This window comes from Mucor mucedo (genome assembly GCF_025094135.1).
Source record: "Mucor mucedo strain NRRL 3635 chromosome Unknown EV154scaffold_34, whole genome shotgun sequence".
Lineage (NCBI taxonomy): Eukaryota > Fungi > Mucoromycota > Mucoromycetes > Mucorales > Mucoraceae > Mucor > Mucor mucedo.
In genome coordinates, this window is record NW_026252318.1 from 251,960 (window position 1) to 266,583 (window position 14,624).

At 36.0% G+C, this 14,624-nt stretch overlaps 6 protein-coding genes across 6 annotated transcripts; 3 read left to right on the forward strand and 3 right to left on the reverse strand.

The window, feature by feature from the left end:
- Nucleotides 1–1,572: 1,572 nt before the first annotated feature.
- Nucleotides 1,573–2,737, reverse strand: EV154DRAFT_543287 (Translin). The gene is made up of 6 exons (XM_051604550.1): nucleotides 2,585–2,737; nucleotides 2,434–2,524; nucleotides 2,181–2,378; nucleotides 2,032–2,120; nucleotides 1,846–1,973; nucleotides 1,573–1,789 (listed from the first exon to the last, which is right to left on the reverse strand). Exons 1-6 carry the CDS (start codon nucleotides 2,645–2,647, stop codon nucleotides 1,642–1,644), a joined length of 717 nt encoding a protein of 238 aa, XP_051458850.1. The 5' UTR covers nucleotides 2,648–2,737; the 3' UTR covers nucleotides 1,573–1,641.
- Nucleotides 2,738–2,848: 111 nt separating this feature from the next.
- On the forward strand, nucleotides 2,849–4,047 carry EV154DRAFT_462755 (prohibitin-2; the record flags this gene model as incomplete). Its single annotated transcript, XM_051597601.1, has 3 exons — nucleotides 2,849–2,990; nucleotides 3,050–3,211; nucleotides 3,282–4,047. The coding sequence occupies 3 exons, from the start codon at nucleotides 2,849–2,851 to the stop codon at nucleotides 3,914–3,916; spliced, it is 939 nt and encodes a 312-aa protein (XP_051458851.1). The 3' UTR covers nucleotides 3,917–4,047.
- A 3,647-nt stretch (nucleotides 4,048–7,694) lies between these two features.
- EV154DRAFT_505146 (uncharacterized protein) lies at nucleotides 7,695–8,664 on the reverse strand. The gene is made up of 3 exons (XM_051601144.1): nucleotides 8,565–8,664; nucleotides 8,000–8,502; nucleotides 7,695–7,931 (listed from the first exon to the last, which is right to left on the reverse strand). Exons 1-3 carry the CDS (start codon nucleotides 8,638–8,640, stop codon nucleotides 7,758–7,760), a joined length of 753 nt encoding a protein of 250 aa, XP_051458852.1. The 5' UTR covers nucleotides 8,641–8,664; the 3' UTR covers nucleotides 7,695–7,757.
- A 282-nt stretch (nucleotides 8,665–8,946) lies between these two features.
- On the reverse strand, nucleotides 8,947–10,013 carry EV154DRAFT_601735 (cleavage and polyadenylation specific factor 4, 30kDa). The gene is made up of 3 exons (XM_051607246.1): nucleotides 9,871–10,013; nucleotides 9,511–9,813; nucleotides 8,947–9,448 (listed from the first exon to the last, which is right to left on the reverse strand). Exons 1-3 carry the CDS (start codon nucleotides 9,980–9,982, stop codon nucleotides 9,063–9,065), a joined length of 801 nt encoding a protein of 266 aa, XP_051458853.1. The 5' UTR covers nucleotides 9,983–10,013; the 3' UTR covers nucleotides 8,947–9,062.
- A 144-nt stretch (nucleotides 10,014–10,157) lies between these two features.
- EV154DRAFT_505148 (uncharacterized protein) lies at nucleotides 10,158–12,027 on the forward strand. The gene is made up of 4 exons (XM_051601145.1): nucleotides 10,158–10,416; nucleotides 10,483–10,507; nucleotides 10,566–11,069; nucleotides 11,125–12,027. The coding sequence occupies exons 1-4, from the start codon at nucleotides 10,228–10,230 to the stop codon at nucleotides 11,964–11,966; spliced, it is 1,560 nt and encodes a 519-aa protein (XP_051458854.1). The 5' UTR covers nucleotides 10,158–10,227; the 3' UTR covers nucleotides 11,967–12,027.
- A 1,674-nt stretch (nucleotides 12,028–13,701) lies between these two features.
- EV154DRAFT_418802 (uncharacterized protein) lies at nucleotides 13,702–13,920 on the forward strand (the record flags this gene model as incomplete). The annotated part of the gene is made up of 2 exons (XM_051595855.1): nucleotides 13,702–13,766; nucleotides 13,830–13,920. Coding segments are annotated over 2 exons (156 nt in total), but the record flags the coding sequence as incomplete, so codon positions are not given.
- Nucleotides 13,921–14,624: the final 704 nt, after the last annotated feature.

The following is a 14,624-nucleotide window of genomic DNA, read 5'->3' on the forward strand; positions in this document are numbered from 1 at the left end:
TGTATAATTGTTGTTGTTGTTGTTGCGATGATTCACCATGTTGTTGATGATTGATATTCTCCATAGTTACTCCACGATGCGCGGCTTAGAAAGATATAGGGAAGAAAGGGACATATTTGTTTATTGAAAAAAGGAAAAATAAAGCGTGGCTCAGAGAGCATGTATCACATTGGATGTCGGAGTGGAATCAACTGGAATTGTATTAGGAACGACAAACAATTCTGTCTACTGGTATTGGTCTACAGTCACTCACTTTATTACTTAATATAGGCTCACGCTGTTTGACACGATTTTAAAAGCCAACAAATTAATATTCAGAAAACAAAATGATGGAACAATAGTTTGTAATCATTCACAACTTTATTATTTAATCTATAAAAAGGCATACCGAGTGTTAATTAAGAAACGATGCATATATGTATATGCATAAAAAGGAAAGAGAGAGAAAAAAAAGATAAGAACTATGCTTAACACGACCAAGTGACTAATCCTATACAAATTAGAGATAACAGCGAGAATAGCATGCACACCCTCCCGGAGAACTGCCACCAAAAAGGAAACCACTTTTTTAAAGTCATTTTTCACCGAGTTAACTGTAAAAAAACTTTTTGCTATTGTTCATTGTTTAAAAGTGGGATTTTCTCATGTCAAAACTACACTTTTTTAAATGTGATGCATGTTTGTTGTATCATTGATGTCTCTGTATCATGGTGGTATTACAGGAATGAATTGAAAGGTATCGTAACACGTCGAACAGTAGACTTGAATACTATCTGTAGCATTCGTGAATAATTTCGAGCTAGCTCTAAAAGGGCGTGTATCCTAGAAACAAGACCGGTGATCAACAATTCTTCCCTATCCAGCCTATTTCAGAACTATGCCTAAATGTCGTGTCAACATGTCGTAGCTGGAAAGAGGCATCAACAGTATGGTGTCGTCTACAGAAGCGGCCTTCTCTCCACTTATACTCTCGATTTTAAATGTTTCTTCTCATCTCCGTGTGCCCGGCATTTAACTGATGATCGCCAAAAGCTGTCATCCAAGAAATACACACCCTACTACAAATGAAAATTGAGACAACTGTTATATGCCTTGCTTATCAATTTACTTTCTGTTAATACATTTGAACAGATCATTAATCGCACAACCAAATGAGCGACTTATTTAAATATCACAGATACAAGTATTATGTAACATAGTTAGAGCAGTAAACTTGATTCGAAAGTTTTTGTTCACAGTGCATATTTAGATGAGTAATCTCCTCATCTATCGGTTTATTTCTGATAAAAACAAGAAACTTTTATCATACAAACCGCGTCAAGTAACACTGAAGTGCTGAAAGGTACAACATTACGGATACCTTAAAATTTGAGACATTTTATTTTAAACTAGTGCCCTGCTATGTTTAAAAATGTTCGATTTCGAGGATGAATGCGCTGTCAAAAATTAGCTCGAGCCTATAACAGGTAATAATGTAAATGACCATGTAGACCAATACATTTTGCCTTTACCTCTTTATTTTTTTCCCTTTTGCTTGGCACTCTCTCTCTCTCGCCCCACCCACCCACCCACCCCCAACCTTGTGTTTGGATTTGGTTTAAAGGTCGGTTTTTTAAAACCAAATTTGACCCCCGAAAAGGTTTATTCAGTTTTTTTAATCTTTGATTGATCTACATCGTCCTCTCCGGTATCCAAGGCTCTCTTCTTGCTTGATTGATGTAATCCGCGCAATGTAATGTCATACACAACCTCTTCAATTTTCTTTACGTCGTATTTGATACCATCAAATCTATTCCCATATTCCCTTTTAATATCCAATCTACTCTTATTTTTAAAAAAAACTACCTTTTACGCAACATGTCGTTCTTCAAGTTCAATACTTGAAATCCAGCACTGAGATCTTTGACGTGCTTAGAAATAATAAGAGGTCTTTCATAATCTCCCACTGTAACAGCATTGACTGATAATCTAGACTGTGTATTTATAAGATAGATTAGCGAGATTACGTATAAACCTTAATGAGTGTCATACCAATTCACTAATTAAGGAGATGTAGGCATGGAGGATATCTTCAAGCTGAATATGAAATTCGTTCAAATTATTATGAATATCCACCTTGACTGCGAATAAGAAATAAAAAATTTAAAACGAGTGATAGTTTAAAAGAGAGACATCTTTACCACCCAAGGTTTCTTCGACAACAGGAATGATGTTTATGATTTCACCTCTTGTTAAATAAGATTGGAAAATAATCAAAAATACAGCCTGTTGTGTGGATCTGGACCACAAATCGTTATACTTGTAAAACTCATTGTCAGGAATCAATGCTGCCAATGAATGTAAAGTTTGCTTGATCTCGTTGAAATCAACAGCAGGAACTAAAAGAATCTTACAGTGAGCTCCGGGAGTCTTTTTATAAAAGTGTATTCTTACCTGGTCCTGTAGGATCAGCGTGAATTTGATTCAATGTCGCGTTTTGTTTTCTGCAGGCACGATCAAGTTCCTTGACAGTTGAACGAATTTCCTATGCATTGTTTCAAACGATTAATATCATTCTATTAATTGTTATTTCAACCTAATGTACATCTTTTCTATTCGTTTCTTGTTCAAGCGAGTTCTGCAAATCAGTAAAAAAGTTGAGATCCATGATTCTATTTGATTAATGAAAAATAATACGCATAAAAAAAAAACTACACCCATTTCAAACACACACACACACACAAACAAAAACCTGTTTCAAACCCAGGAATAGATTTTAATTGGATAAGCGCAACGTCAAGGGACGATGTTAACTTTTTGGCAGGGTTTAAAATTTCCTTTCTTCTTTTTAACTCAATTTAATATAAAAATGGCTCAACAAGCAAAGCAAGCAGCACAAAGATTAGGAGGTCTTTTCCCTCAAGGTGCCGGTAAAGGTGCTGGTGCCGCCACTGGTGCTCTTGTCATTTTGGGTGCTTTAGGTTATGGTGTCAATGCCTCTCTTTTCAACGGTAATTTTCTTTCTTTGAAATAAATTTTTCCTTATCCCATATTGATATTCTTTGTTTAGTTGATGGTGGTCACAGAGCTATCAAGTATACTCGTTTATTTGGTGTCCAAAACACTGTTTATAACGAAGGTACTCACTTCATGATCCCCTGGTTCGAAACACCCATTACTTACGATGTCCGTGCAAAGCCTCGTAATGTTGCTTCTTTGACCGGTACCAAGGGTAAGAATATATAAGAGGAGATTTTATTTAATGTTAGTGGGGAATAGTTTGATTGATGAATATATGACAGATTTACAAATGGTCAACATTACCTGTCGTGTACTTTCCAAGCCTCGCGTGGATGAGCTTGCTACTGTGTATCGTACACTTGGACAAGATTATGATGAACGTATCTTGCCTTCGATTGTGAACGAAGTCTTAAAGTCAGTTGTTGCTCAATTCACTGCCTCTCAATTGATTACACAACGTGAGCGCGTCTCTCGTCTTGTTCGTGAGAACTTGGTGCGTCGTGCCTTGCGTTTCAACATTATTTTAGATGATGTCTCTATTACACATGTTGGATTTTCACCTGTATTCGAAGCTGCTGTTGAAGCCAAGCAAATTTCTCAACAAGATGCTCAACGTGCTGCCTTCATTGTCGACAAAGCTATCCAAGAGAAGCAATCGATTATTGTGCGCGCTCAAGGTGAGGCCAAGTCTGCTGAATTGATTGGTCAAGCCATCGAGAACAAGCCCGGTTTCCTTGAGTTAAAGAGAATCGAAGCTGCTCGTGAAATCGCCAGTGTCATTGCTCGTTCCGGTAACAAGGTCATGCTTGATTCCGACACCTTGTTATTGAACGTCAACTCACCAGTTGCCCAACAACAACAACAACGTCAACCTGAAGCTGCTGCTGTTGTCGCTTCTCCCACTTTCTCAGATTAAATATAATACACAGCAATCCCTTTCCTTGTCTATAAATATTTGTAATTTATTGAAAAAAAAAACAAATAAAACTGTAAAAAAAATAAAAAAAACATCTATGCTGGGTGAAATTGTCAAATGTATCATTCCTGCAAAGAATAAAAAACACGTGTAACCATATGTGTATTTGTAAGAGAGACTCTCCGATTTTAAACTCTTGTGGTTTTTGCTGCACTGCCGTTGCTCTCGATATCGTTTTATATTTTAGAATAAATAACAACAGATGTTAGAACTAATCGAGCGAGAACAAAGTACTCAGAAAGTAAGTGTCTCTGTCATGTTAAGAGTTATAATAGCGATATTAGATTGAACTGTTTTATGGAAAAGCTTTCGAATACCTATAAATGTTTTATAGGATACCCTCCTGACTGTAGTGGTCTATATATGGATCTTCACAAATTAACCATGTAAAAATTCCCGATGGTTGCAATCATGATATGACTTTGTAACAATTACTGGCTAGTTGAATAACTTTTTAACACACATTGCCATTACAGACATTCGATATGAATGTTTATACAAATAATTTAATCACATACGATTTGCTCGCGCGAGAGGAATATTTTTGCAACGAAATCACTGATGTGCGTTACGTAAACCAATACCATTGCTATAGAATCTATTTCCAGCTCTCAAGATTTAGTATGATCAACATTAACCTTGTTGTCTATATACAAGAGAAATGATACTGATGATAACGTGTAAGCCATCTGTTATCGAAATTCTATGTATTGTTGAACATAATTTGAGTATAAAGTATCAGTTACATAATTGAGCCAAGTTAAATTGACTTAATACATAGTTAATTATGCAGTGGACAGGTTTCGAAGTAATCTTCTGTTGTAATATTAAATTAAGTTTTACATTTACTTTGAACTTAGAAGGTCCTTATATTTCACCCATTATCTTTAGGTCAAATTACTAATATTAAAGATCAGTTGTTAATCAAGAACTTAAACTAGCGACGTAAGAATTTTAGAGTCTGTGAGTTTAGGGAAATATATAATATGAACACTGTTCAAATTTTTTGAGTCACTGAGTACAACAGAATGCTATCTGCACATGTTTATCACATAACTACTGTCGTTTTTAACCGCTTTGTTCAGTTTAACAAAATTATGCTAAGAGGTATACCAGCTTTATGGATAGGGAAAGGGCTGGAGACCTTACACGTCCACAAAAGGCAAGCCAAGATTTGGAAACATAGCTTCAATTGAAAGGTAATGCCTCTACACCAAAATTTAATGGATTGTGATAATGTTATCATAGCCTTATCCGTGCTGTCACTGATTGATGCTGATAAATTTTGTTTTCGGTGTTGAGTTTGGACAACGAACAACAGCTGATATTATCAGTGGTTGTAACATTAGCTGAAATTTATGATCTAACTGGTAGAAGCCGAAAGAACCATACGTAGTAAAGAAAATTCTTCTAATGGCTTCTTCAAAATAGTTAATTTATGTGATTTAGGATCGCATGGATTCTTTCCTATGAACATGATATCGGAGAGCGCAAGTGGGTATATGTGAGGAGAAACTCTTTCGATCCAAAGGTATTGAGCTTGAATGGTGAGAAAGAACTCGAATATCTATGGTTGCTAGATTCGTAATCAGAAAGTGTCATGGTTTCAGCTACATTTGCTAAACTTATTTTTCCAATGCCTTCTACTGTAGTGGTGGTTGCTAAGGGACTGCAAATGTAATTTTGTTAGGAAATAGAAATGTCAGTGCTGACTCGGTTTACTTCTTCCTGTTGTTGCCAGAGGACTTTTGAGTTGTTATTATCATTGTTACTATCACCCCATTGATTGTAATCGTCTACCTCACAGGTACCGTTTTTTTTGTTTTTTTTACCAAATGGAAGTTTGGTTACAAAATATTCTAATAATCTAATATAAACTTAGACCAAACTTTTTGGAGGGTCCTCCTTACAAAAATGAAGACAACTTTATCTTATATTCATTTTATCAATGATTTAACAATCAGATATAGATTTATTTAATAAGAATTATATTCCCTTGATAATTTGTATGGGCATATTTGATTTATGTCGAGAATCAAGTTAAATAACAGGAAGAGAAGGCACAGATCATATACTTGTGTAGTAAATACAACTTCATCTATACATAAAAAGGAATCTGTAACTCGTCAATTTCTAGTGTCAAGGAACATTAAATTTCAACAAGGCTTAGATTGACACGAAAGACCTGCGGGTCCATTCGCCTATCAATGAACCGTTTTGCTGAGTCATACAAAGAGCTTGTGCCATCCTTAATTGGGCAGACTTAGTAAGATGATTTTTTCATGATAGAAGAAAATCAAAGAAAACGGTTTTAGGAAATAGTGACTCATCCCTTAAATGTACAAATGGTCAGTTAATTTGTACATATACGTGATAGTTCTGTGAAATCAAATGTCCCAAGAAGCCCTGTTAAACGAAACGTTGAATGCCACCAATCGAGAAATGAACTTTGTTGAGTATGCTATTTGGTTAAGCAGAAATGCTAATATGCCAATTCAGAACATAATTGTGGTTGAGTTTTTGGTTTTCAATTTCGTAACTTAAATTACGGAGATATCCTTCTCTGGATCATTATCAAAGCTATGGTTCTTAACATTTCACAGCCACATGAGGCTTAACACAGTTCTCTACGGTTGCTTATGATTGATCCCTAAAGTGTGTGATTTTTTTCTCTCAAGCGTATGGATAGTTTCTGAAAAGGTTGCACCAAACACTCCTTTATAATCATATTTGCTTGAAATACCCATGTGATTCAATGGGGGGAATATGATTGATTTTCACCTGTTGAAATCAAGTGTTTACAAACTTACTTGTTGTCTAATCCTAAACAAATCGTAATTAGCCAATCAGGACTAAAAGAGAACTAACGTGAGACATGGAGTACTACCCAAAAACTGTTTATTGAAGATCTTTTTTTTTTTGTATGTCGGGTATGTGCATTATTGGTGTACTTTCAGTGCGTATCTATTAAAATTTTGCATCGTACATTGAAAATCTTTCATGTATCAATATTTGTGAAAAAAAAAAGACCATTTGAACGTTTTTTACTCATGTTTGTGGGAAAACAAACAAAAAAAGATGCCTAGACCTAGAGCAAAACGAAAGCACTGACAGAACGCGGGAGATCATTTACTATTGATCTACTATTTGGACCATCTATGGATGGCATGCTCTCGGACCTGCCGTAAAGTGGAACCCTTTTTCAAATGGGTGCTAATCCCTTTTTTTTTAAGCAAAACCCCAGGTGATTAATTAGCGTCAACGATTTAATTAGTCCTAGCTGATTTGGTTTAACCCCAGCTACTTGACTTTTTTTTTTCATCTATACATTTGAATGAAACGTCCTGGGTGGGAAGATGAGCTCATCTTTAAAGTCATATATGTGCATATCGTTTGCTAACGGTGTTCCTTCCTTTCTTCTTGGATGTAATTCGGATCTGGTTTATTCGCGGAAAGACAATCACTTTTTTAGAAGGTTCCCTGTTTTAGCTTGCTTTTTTTGTGCCCGATAGTCTTATTTAAGCTTTTTTTTTAAGGATCTCACGGATGTTGAAAACATGTCCCCAATCCCGTTGATAATGAACATGGGCATTTTTTTTTTTTTTTTTTTTTTTTTGTGCCAGTGAAGTAAAATATGCATGTATGGCTTCATGCGTGGAGGGGTCCGGCCTTTTAAAAAACGATGTATCACGAATAAATCAATGAAAATTGTGCGAGATGACGTATAAAAAAAAAAGAATGAAAGTTTTATTATTTCCGGAAAGAGAAAGCTTGTGATATATTACGTAGGTAAAGGATTTAAGCGATTTAATAGATTATGAGTGTGAAATTTTTGAGATGAAGGAGGAGGAAGGGGAGGTACAGACTCTTTCGAGTAATTATTTTGGAAATAGACTTGAACGGTATCATTCACAATGACGTTGTATTCGGCCCATTTGATTTCTAGGTTATAGTCCTAAAAAAAACAGAAAGAAAGAGTTTAGCATGCTTTATTTGACTTTAAATGACACACAAGTAACTTACCAAGAGTTGTAGTAATTGCTTCTCCATCAAATTGATTTCAGAGGCAGAAAACATTTGAGCATAAGTCACCCAATATTTATTTTTAAGAGCAGTGTCGTGGATATATTTGGATGCGATAATAAGGGTTGCCAAGAAAATCCGGTGATGGGTACATTCCATGCCCTTGGATGTGCTGGCTAATTTGGATTTTAAGCGGCGGGCATACGACAGCGATGTTAACAGCGTGCCAGTATCAATGCGCGATTTTTCAACCACAGATTCGATATAGGACCGCAGCGGCACACTATTACTATAAGGTGGTGTCGGAGGTCGCGAAATATGATTGGTATTATATTCGTATTTGCTTTCGGGTGATGACAACGGTGGTGATGGTAACCCGCTATTTGACATTTGTAATCGAGATGATTTGCTATGGTTATAACAGTCTTCTACACTGTCACTGCGGTGTCTTTTATTACTTGTCGGACACGATATAATGGCTTCATACTCTCTAGTCACATAATCTATTTGGTACCAATTGTTAATTATATGATAACAAAATGTGTATTCTTTAAATGTTATGTACCTAATAAGTAGCTAGTGATGGGACCCTTTGAAATTTTATCAAAAATAATGCGGTTATAAGAAGGTACAGAGTCCATATGTGTATGAGTTATTTAATGCGATATAAAACAATGAAAAATAAAAAAATATAAGAAACCAAGGTCCTTTTTATAAGTGTGTAGATCAATGTTTTCGGGTCGGACAAAACGGGAAACAAACATGTCTCAATTTTTTTATGGATAAGAAGCTTGGCTAAATCACAAAAGGCAAGTGGGTCGAGAACAGACTAAACATTTTTAATGTCAGACCTCTTTTCTTTGTTTCGCATGTGTCTCTTCCACATCAAAAAAAATTCTGTTATTTCTATTATGGAATTCTACAAAGGTTAAATTAAAACACTATTTGTTGTCGTAAAAATATTTATTTCAGCATCTCATATGCACCACAAAAAAAAAAAATGTTTCAAATAATTCATTGGATGTGTCTCTGCATACAGAAATTAGGAAACAAGCATCGAGTTTTATTTAGGTGGGCCAGGTCGTCCCTGTTGACATCTATTGGCGTAATGACCTTGCTGTCCACACTTGTAACAAGTAACATCCTCTAATTTTCTAAAACTACCTGGTTGTCCCCCTTGTTGCTGCTGTTGCTGTTGTGTGCCTTGTTGGAAATGAGGTTGTCTGCTAAACGATTTTGTATGATGATCCTCATCTTGGGTATTATGGTTGATATGCTGGTAAGGCTGTTGCGATGGTTGATCTCCAGATCCTTCGTTTTGATTATTATACATGACTGGTAATTCATATTTAGGATGGCCATTAGGACAGTTGAGACCATCAGGACAGAAGCCTGTCAGGTAATTCTGACACACAAGCTTTCGGACATGTTTATTACGGCAATTAGGCCCTACACCCGCATAATTTAGTCAGCATTTTATACAAAATATCTGATCCTATAACACAACTTACCATGTTTACAAAATCCACGCGCATACCAGGGGCATTCCTTTTGCTTACTCTCGGGATCAATATGAAGGTACATGCACTCGTCTCCATTACAACATTCACCATACTTTGAATAAAACCAACATTCCGGCATCTTCTTCATGTTGAACACATGCAAAAACTCACACCCATCGCCCTTCTTACACAGTCCACGCAGCCAATGTTTACAGACAACAGACTTGTCACGATCGTATCCCTTGTGTCTAAATTGACAGTTGGAGCCTTTTGTGCAAGTTCCTTTTAGATAGTATTTACAAATGGGTTCATCTAATGTCTGTTGTTAGTTGTCCCATTTTTTGTTCTGTGTGTTTCTGTATCTCTTACCTTCTCGTTTGGTCTGATTATCGAGTTTTAAACCAAGTTCGTTCTTAATGAATTCTTCAAAATCAAATGTAAGCCCTGCATGGTTTACATTAAAAATGGGTGATTCTAGCATATTTAAAAGTTAAAATGGTCTTAAAAAGAATATTTTTCTTTCTTCCTACTGAGCCAAAATCCTTAAAATGGACAAAAACGTCACTGAGAGTGCAAAAAGTACGTGACTGCTATTTTACCCTTATTTTTTTTTGTTTTAAAAAAGGATAATTCGCGGTTGGGGGATCAAATTAAAAAGCAAAAATCCCATTGTCTTTTCTTTCCCTCCCCTTTTTTATTATTTTTTTTTTCTTTATACTTTTTATTATGAGTGATACAGTCAAGGTAGCTGTGATTGGGTCTGGTTTAGCAGGACTTTCAGCAGCCTACTTGTTAACCCAAGGCCATATCGAGGGAGATAAAAAGTTTGAAGTCCATGTGTTTGAAAAGAATACAGAATTAGGCATGGATGCTGCTTCTATTTCCGTTGGACCCGAGAAAGATTTCAGAATTGATGTAAGCAAACAAGACAATAAATACCTGTTAGTCCCCCACTTTCCTAATTTATCATAAAAATAACAGGTACCTATGCGTTCCTACATGTCTGGTAAAGTGACCTAGGAAATCCACCCTATTTTTCATAATACTAAACACAAAAGGATTAGGTTATTACTCTCATTTATCAAAGTTATACGAGCATCTCGATATTCCAGCTAAAAAAGCCAATTTCAGTTTTGGTTGGTACAGAATCATGCAATCGGCAAAGAAGAGACAATCTTCGATAGATCCATCCCAAGTAGCTTCATACACCGACCATAATTCCTACCTAGTGTACAGTGGTGCACGTACTGTGGGTTATTTAGATATGGTCACATCCAATACCATTACAACCTTTTGGGACTACCTAACAGAGATAGGTAATTTTCTCTGGAGAGCTTTTGTTGTTGCCATGTCTTATGTTTGGATAATGGCCATCTCTCTTTACTTTCACCATGCCGGTCATTTAACAGATCCCGACCATTCCATTTGTAACATGACCTTGGGCGATTTTTTTAAAACATATAAATTTCACCCGTTTTTTGTTCATGAGATATTTGTGCCTTTGTTTGCTGCTGTATGTACAAATTCATATGATTCCATGCTAAAGTATCCAGCCTCTGATATTCTCGGTAAAAAAATTGTATACAATTCATTGTTATAAAACACTAATATCTATTTTTATAGAGTACATGGCAGTTGGTTTATTCCAGGAATCTTACATTGTTGCGTGCGGCGTGCAACGTGTGGTACAAACCATATCTGCTCCGCTCAAGCACGTTCACCTGAACACACAAATTATGAGCATTCAACCCAACAAAACAACAAAATTTCGATTGATCGATGAACATGGTGAAAATTACGATGTCGATCATATTATTTTTGCAACTCAGGGAAACCAAGCTATTTCCATGCTACAAGCTTATACCAATGCTTTGAAAGAACAATCAAATTCACTTCAAGCGTACACAGAATCAGTCCAATCTGTTCAGCTTCAGATGGACATGCTCAAAAAATTCCACTATGATTCCGCCCTCGTCATCAATCATACTGACACCAGATTGCTCCCTACTGACCCGAGTAACTGGAGGGCCCTGAATTTGGCCATCGTGGATAAATCGGTCGATCCTGGAGAGAGCCATTTAATTGTACCCTTTCCTCATGATACTACCATGGCAACCCACATTTTAAACATGACTCACAGCAGTATCAGTAAAGGCAGTGTATACATGCAAACAACCAATCCTTGTCTGGCTGTAGACCCAAAGAAAATCCTGTCTGTCACCTGGTTTGAGCGTGCCACAGTCACTTTACAATCCAAACGAGCACTGCAAGACTTATTTCAAACCACAAAGGACGAATCAGAGCCTACCTTAGGTCCATGTCAAGGCAAAAACGGTATCTGGTTTGTAGGTTCTTATTGTTGGAAAGGCATCCCATTACTAGAGGGTTGTGTTGCCAGTGCTGAATCCGTAGTGACCAAAGGTATTGCTGTCGCAGAGAATATCACTATACAATTACCCTATTAGAAATATACATCTTTTTTTTTTCTTTTGTACATATATTAAAACTTTTTTTAAATGGAGCTGTAATTCGTATTTTGTTACCAGGAAATTTTTTTCAGGTACAAATAATTGACTTCCCCCAATCATGCAGGGGTGTAAGGAAATTTGTCATATTTTTTTCCAAAAAAAAAAGCGCACAGTCATCAACTATGCATACAATTTAGGTCACGCACCCTTATAGGTATTAAATATTCTTGTTGGGGCATTAGTTGAATGTTTTTTCAATAGAAGAATAATTTAAGCCATTATTTTGTACCAGAAGCTTTCTGAATTTTTTTGCTTTAGTATAGACACCACTTATTTTCGACACTTATGTAAATGATCGATTTGAAATAAAAAAAGTTTATAGTTGCACCAATAGATTAAATACAACCTATTTTAGTTAAAATGGTACAAATGTTAAATTGCCGTCAACCGGTCACTTTTTTGACCCTCATTTGGTCACTTATAGTGCCTCCAGTGTCAGTTGACGCTTTTTGACCAGGCAAAATCGCATTTGTCGTAGATTCTTTTCTTTTCACAAAAATCAGAAATTTAAAAGTCGTACTGCCGCATTAACTATTTGATAAATCTCAATAACTTTATAAATGAAATTAGTTTAAAAACCTTTATATAGAAATGAATGACTTGGCTATGCTTTGTTTAAAAGTCATACATGATATTGGAATACAAGAGAATAAAATATGAGAGGAGGGAGAGATGGGAGCGAGAAAGCTTACGCCAAAGAGAACCGGAGGATTTTCTGTTTGCAACATTTGGGATTGATTGTATCAATTGGTAAAAGACACTCAATTTGGCTAATTTCTTTAGGTGCGTCGATGGACAAAATTTTTGCCAGTTGCATTATTTCTTCTGTGGGTAGAACACGATGTTGTGAAGAATTTGAATCTAGCTAATAAAATATTTGCGTAACTCAATTGATATATGAATTCAATTTTTCCTCAATCGATGAATCGACATCAGTAGATGAGGACGCACCAGGAACAATATACCACAGACTTTTTCATTTTATTAAATCATAAAAGAAATCCTTTTGGAAAAAAAAAAGTCTTCTGGAATTAAAAGTCTAGTAAAAAATACTTCAACTATGGAAGGTGTGCACTGAATACGGATAGATTTCATCCCTTTACTTAAAGAATACCACCATTCAACTCTGTGTCAAATGCTGATTCCATCCATGTGCGTAATATGACATGCAATCGTATGAAGTTGGTGTATAACCAGCCAGCAATGATCGAAACAAGTCTAATACTTTCCATGATTTGACGTGCGGGATTTTGAAGTAGTTTTCATGTGGACAACTCATCTTCACCTTTGGAATAGAAAATATTAGAAGTAAATTGAATCGTTTGGTGGTCGACATACTTGCTTCACACAATAAGGAAATGCTTGTGCTTGACATGTTTCTAATAAGTTGCCAAGTAGTAACTACCGTAAACACTTGTAAGTATCAGTCTTTAGTGAATGTTGCGAGATATTGTCTTGCTGTAGTGATATAATACTTCCAAATTTCTCAGTAACCACGAAAGTAAAAAAATAATAATAAAATAAATAGACGATGATGAACTAGTTAGTAATGTGATATTTTAAAATCAGCATAATATATAATGTGCAATACATCAGGCAGCCTCTACTTAAACGGGTTATCGTCAGATGCACAAAAAAAATTTCATACACCAGCTTATTCGGCATTTAGTAGGAATATACTCAAGGAGTGCGATACGATCAAGTCGTAAAGATACACTTGAGCATAACGGCAGGGGCGTTACTCAATCATACAAAGAATTTATCTGATCCAGCCCATCAAGTCTTTGCAGAGCCAATAAGCAAGGGATGTTACTTTATCATACAAAGAGTTTCTGGCCACCCATTAGGTCTTTATAGAGCAAACAAACAAGAGGAGAGCAATACGATCTAGTCGTGAAGATACACTCATGCTCATCGAGTAACCCTGATGTACAGCAACACCTTAGTTACGTACCAGAGAGTGTGAGGATGGAAAATGCAAAAAAAAAAGCTTCATAATCAAAATTTTCATATGCTTGATGACGGGACTCCCTAGCCGTCGTTTTTGAGGGTTTTTAAAGTAGAAGACTGCTTTGCTTTTGTTGTTTATTAATTTTTTCTGGTTATCTTTGTGTAGTAAAATTAGAATTAGGAGGAATGTTTGAAGAGTGGATACGAGAGAGAAACCATTGATTGAAGCTGTTTAATTCTTCAAGCTCAGTTTCGGTCAAAGTATATTGTTGGCGTTTAAGTTTATGAATGCTCGAAAGCAGAGTGTCAAATTCTGTTGAAGAATTGCTTGAGGAGATGGGGGAAGCTTGTTCAGTTGGAGTAAGAAGAGCTGAGCTATCAGGCGAGTTCTGGGGAATGGTTGAGAAGGTGGGGTCGAAAGAAACTATTCAATTTAAGGTTAGTAAAAACTTGAAGCCGTAAAGATTTCAATAGTATTTATGTTTACCTTCAAATACAGAGAACATGGACATATCACGCTTCAACAAATACATGTGTTTGCATGCGATATTGTTAAAGCGGAAGTCAGGGCAACTGCAAGTGATCATTTGTAGATCTTCCACCACAACATCATAACTTACACCAGAAGTCGAGAAAGAAGAAACA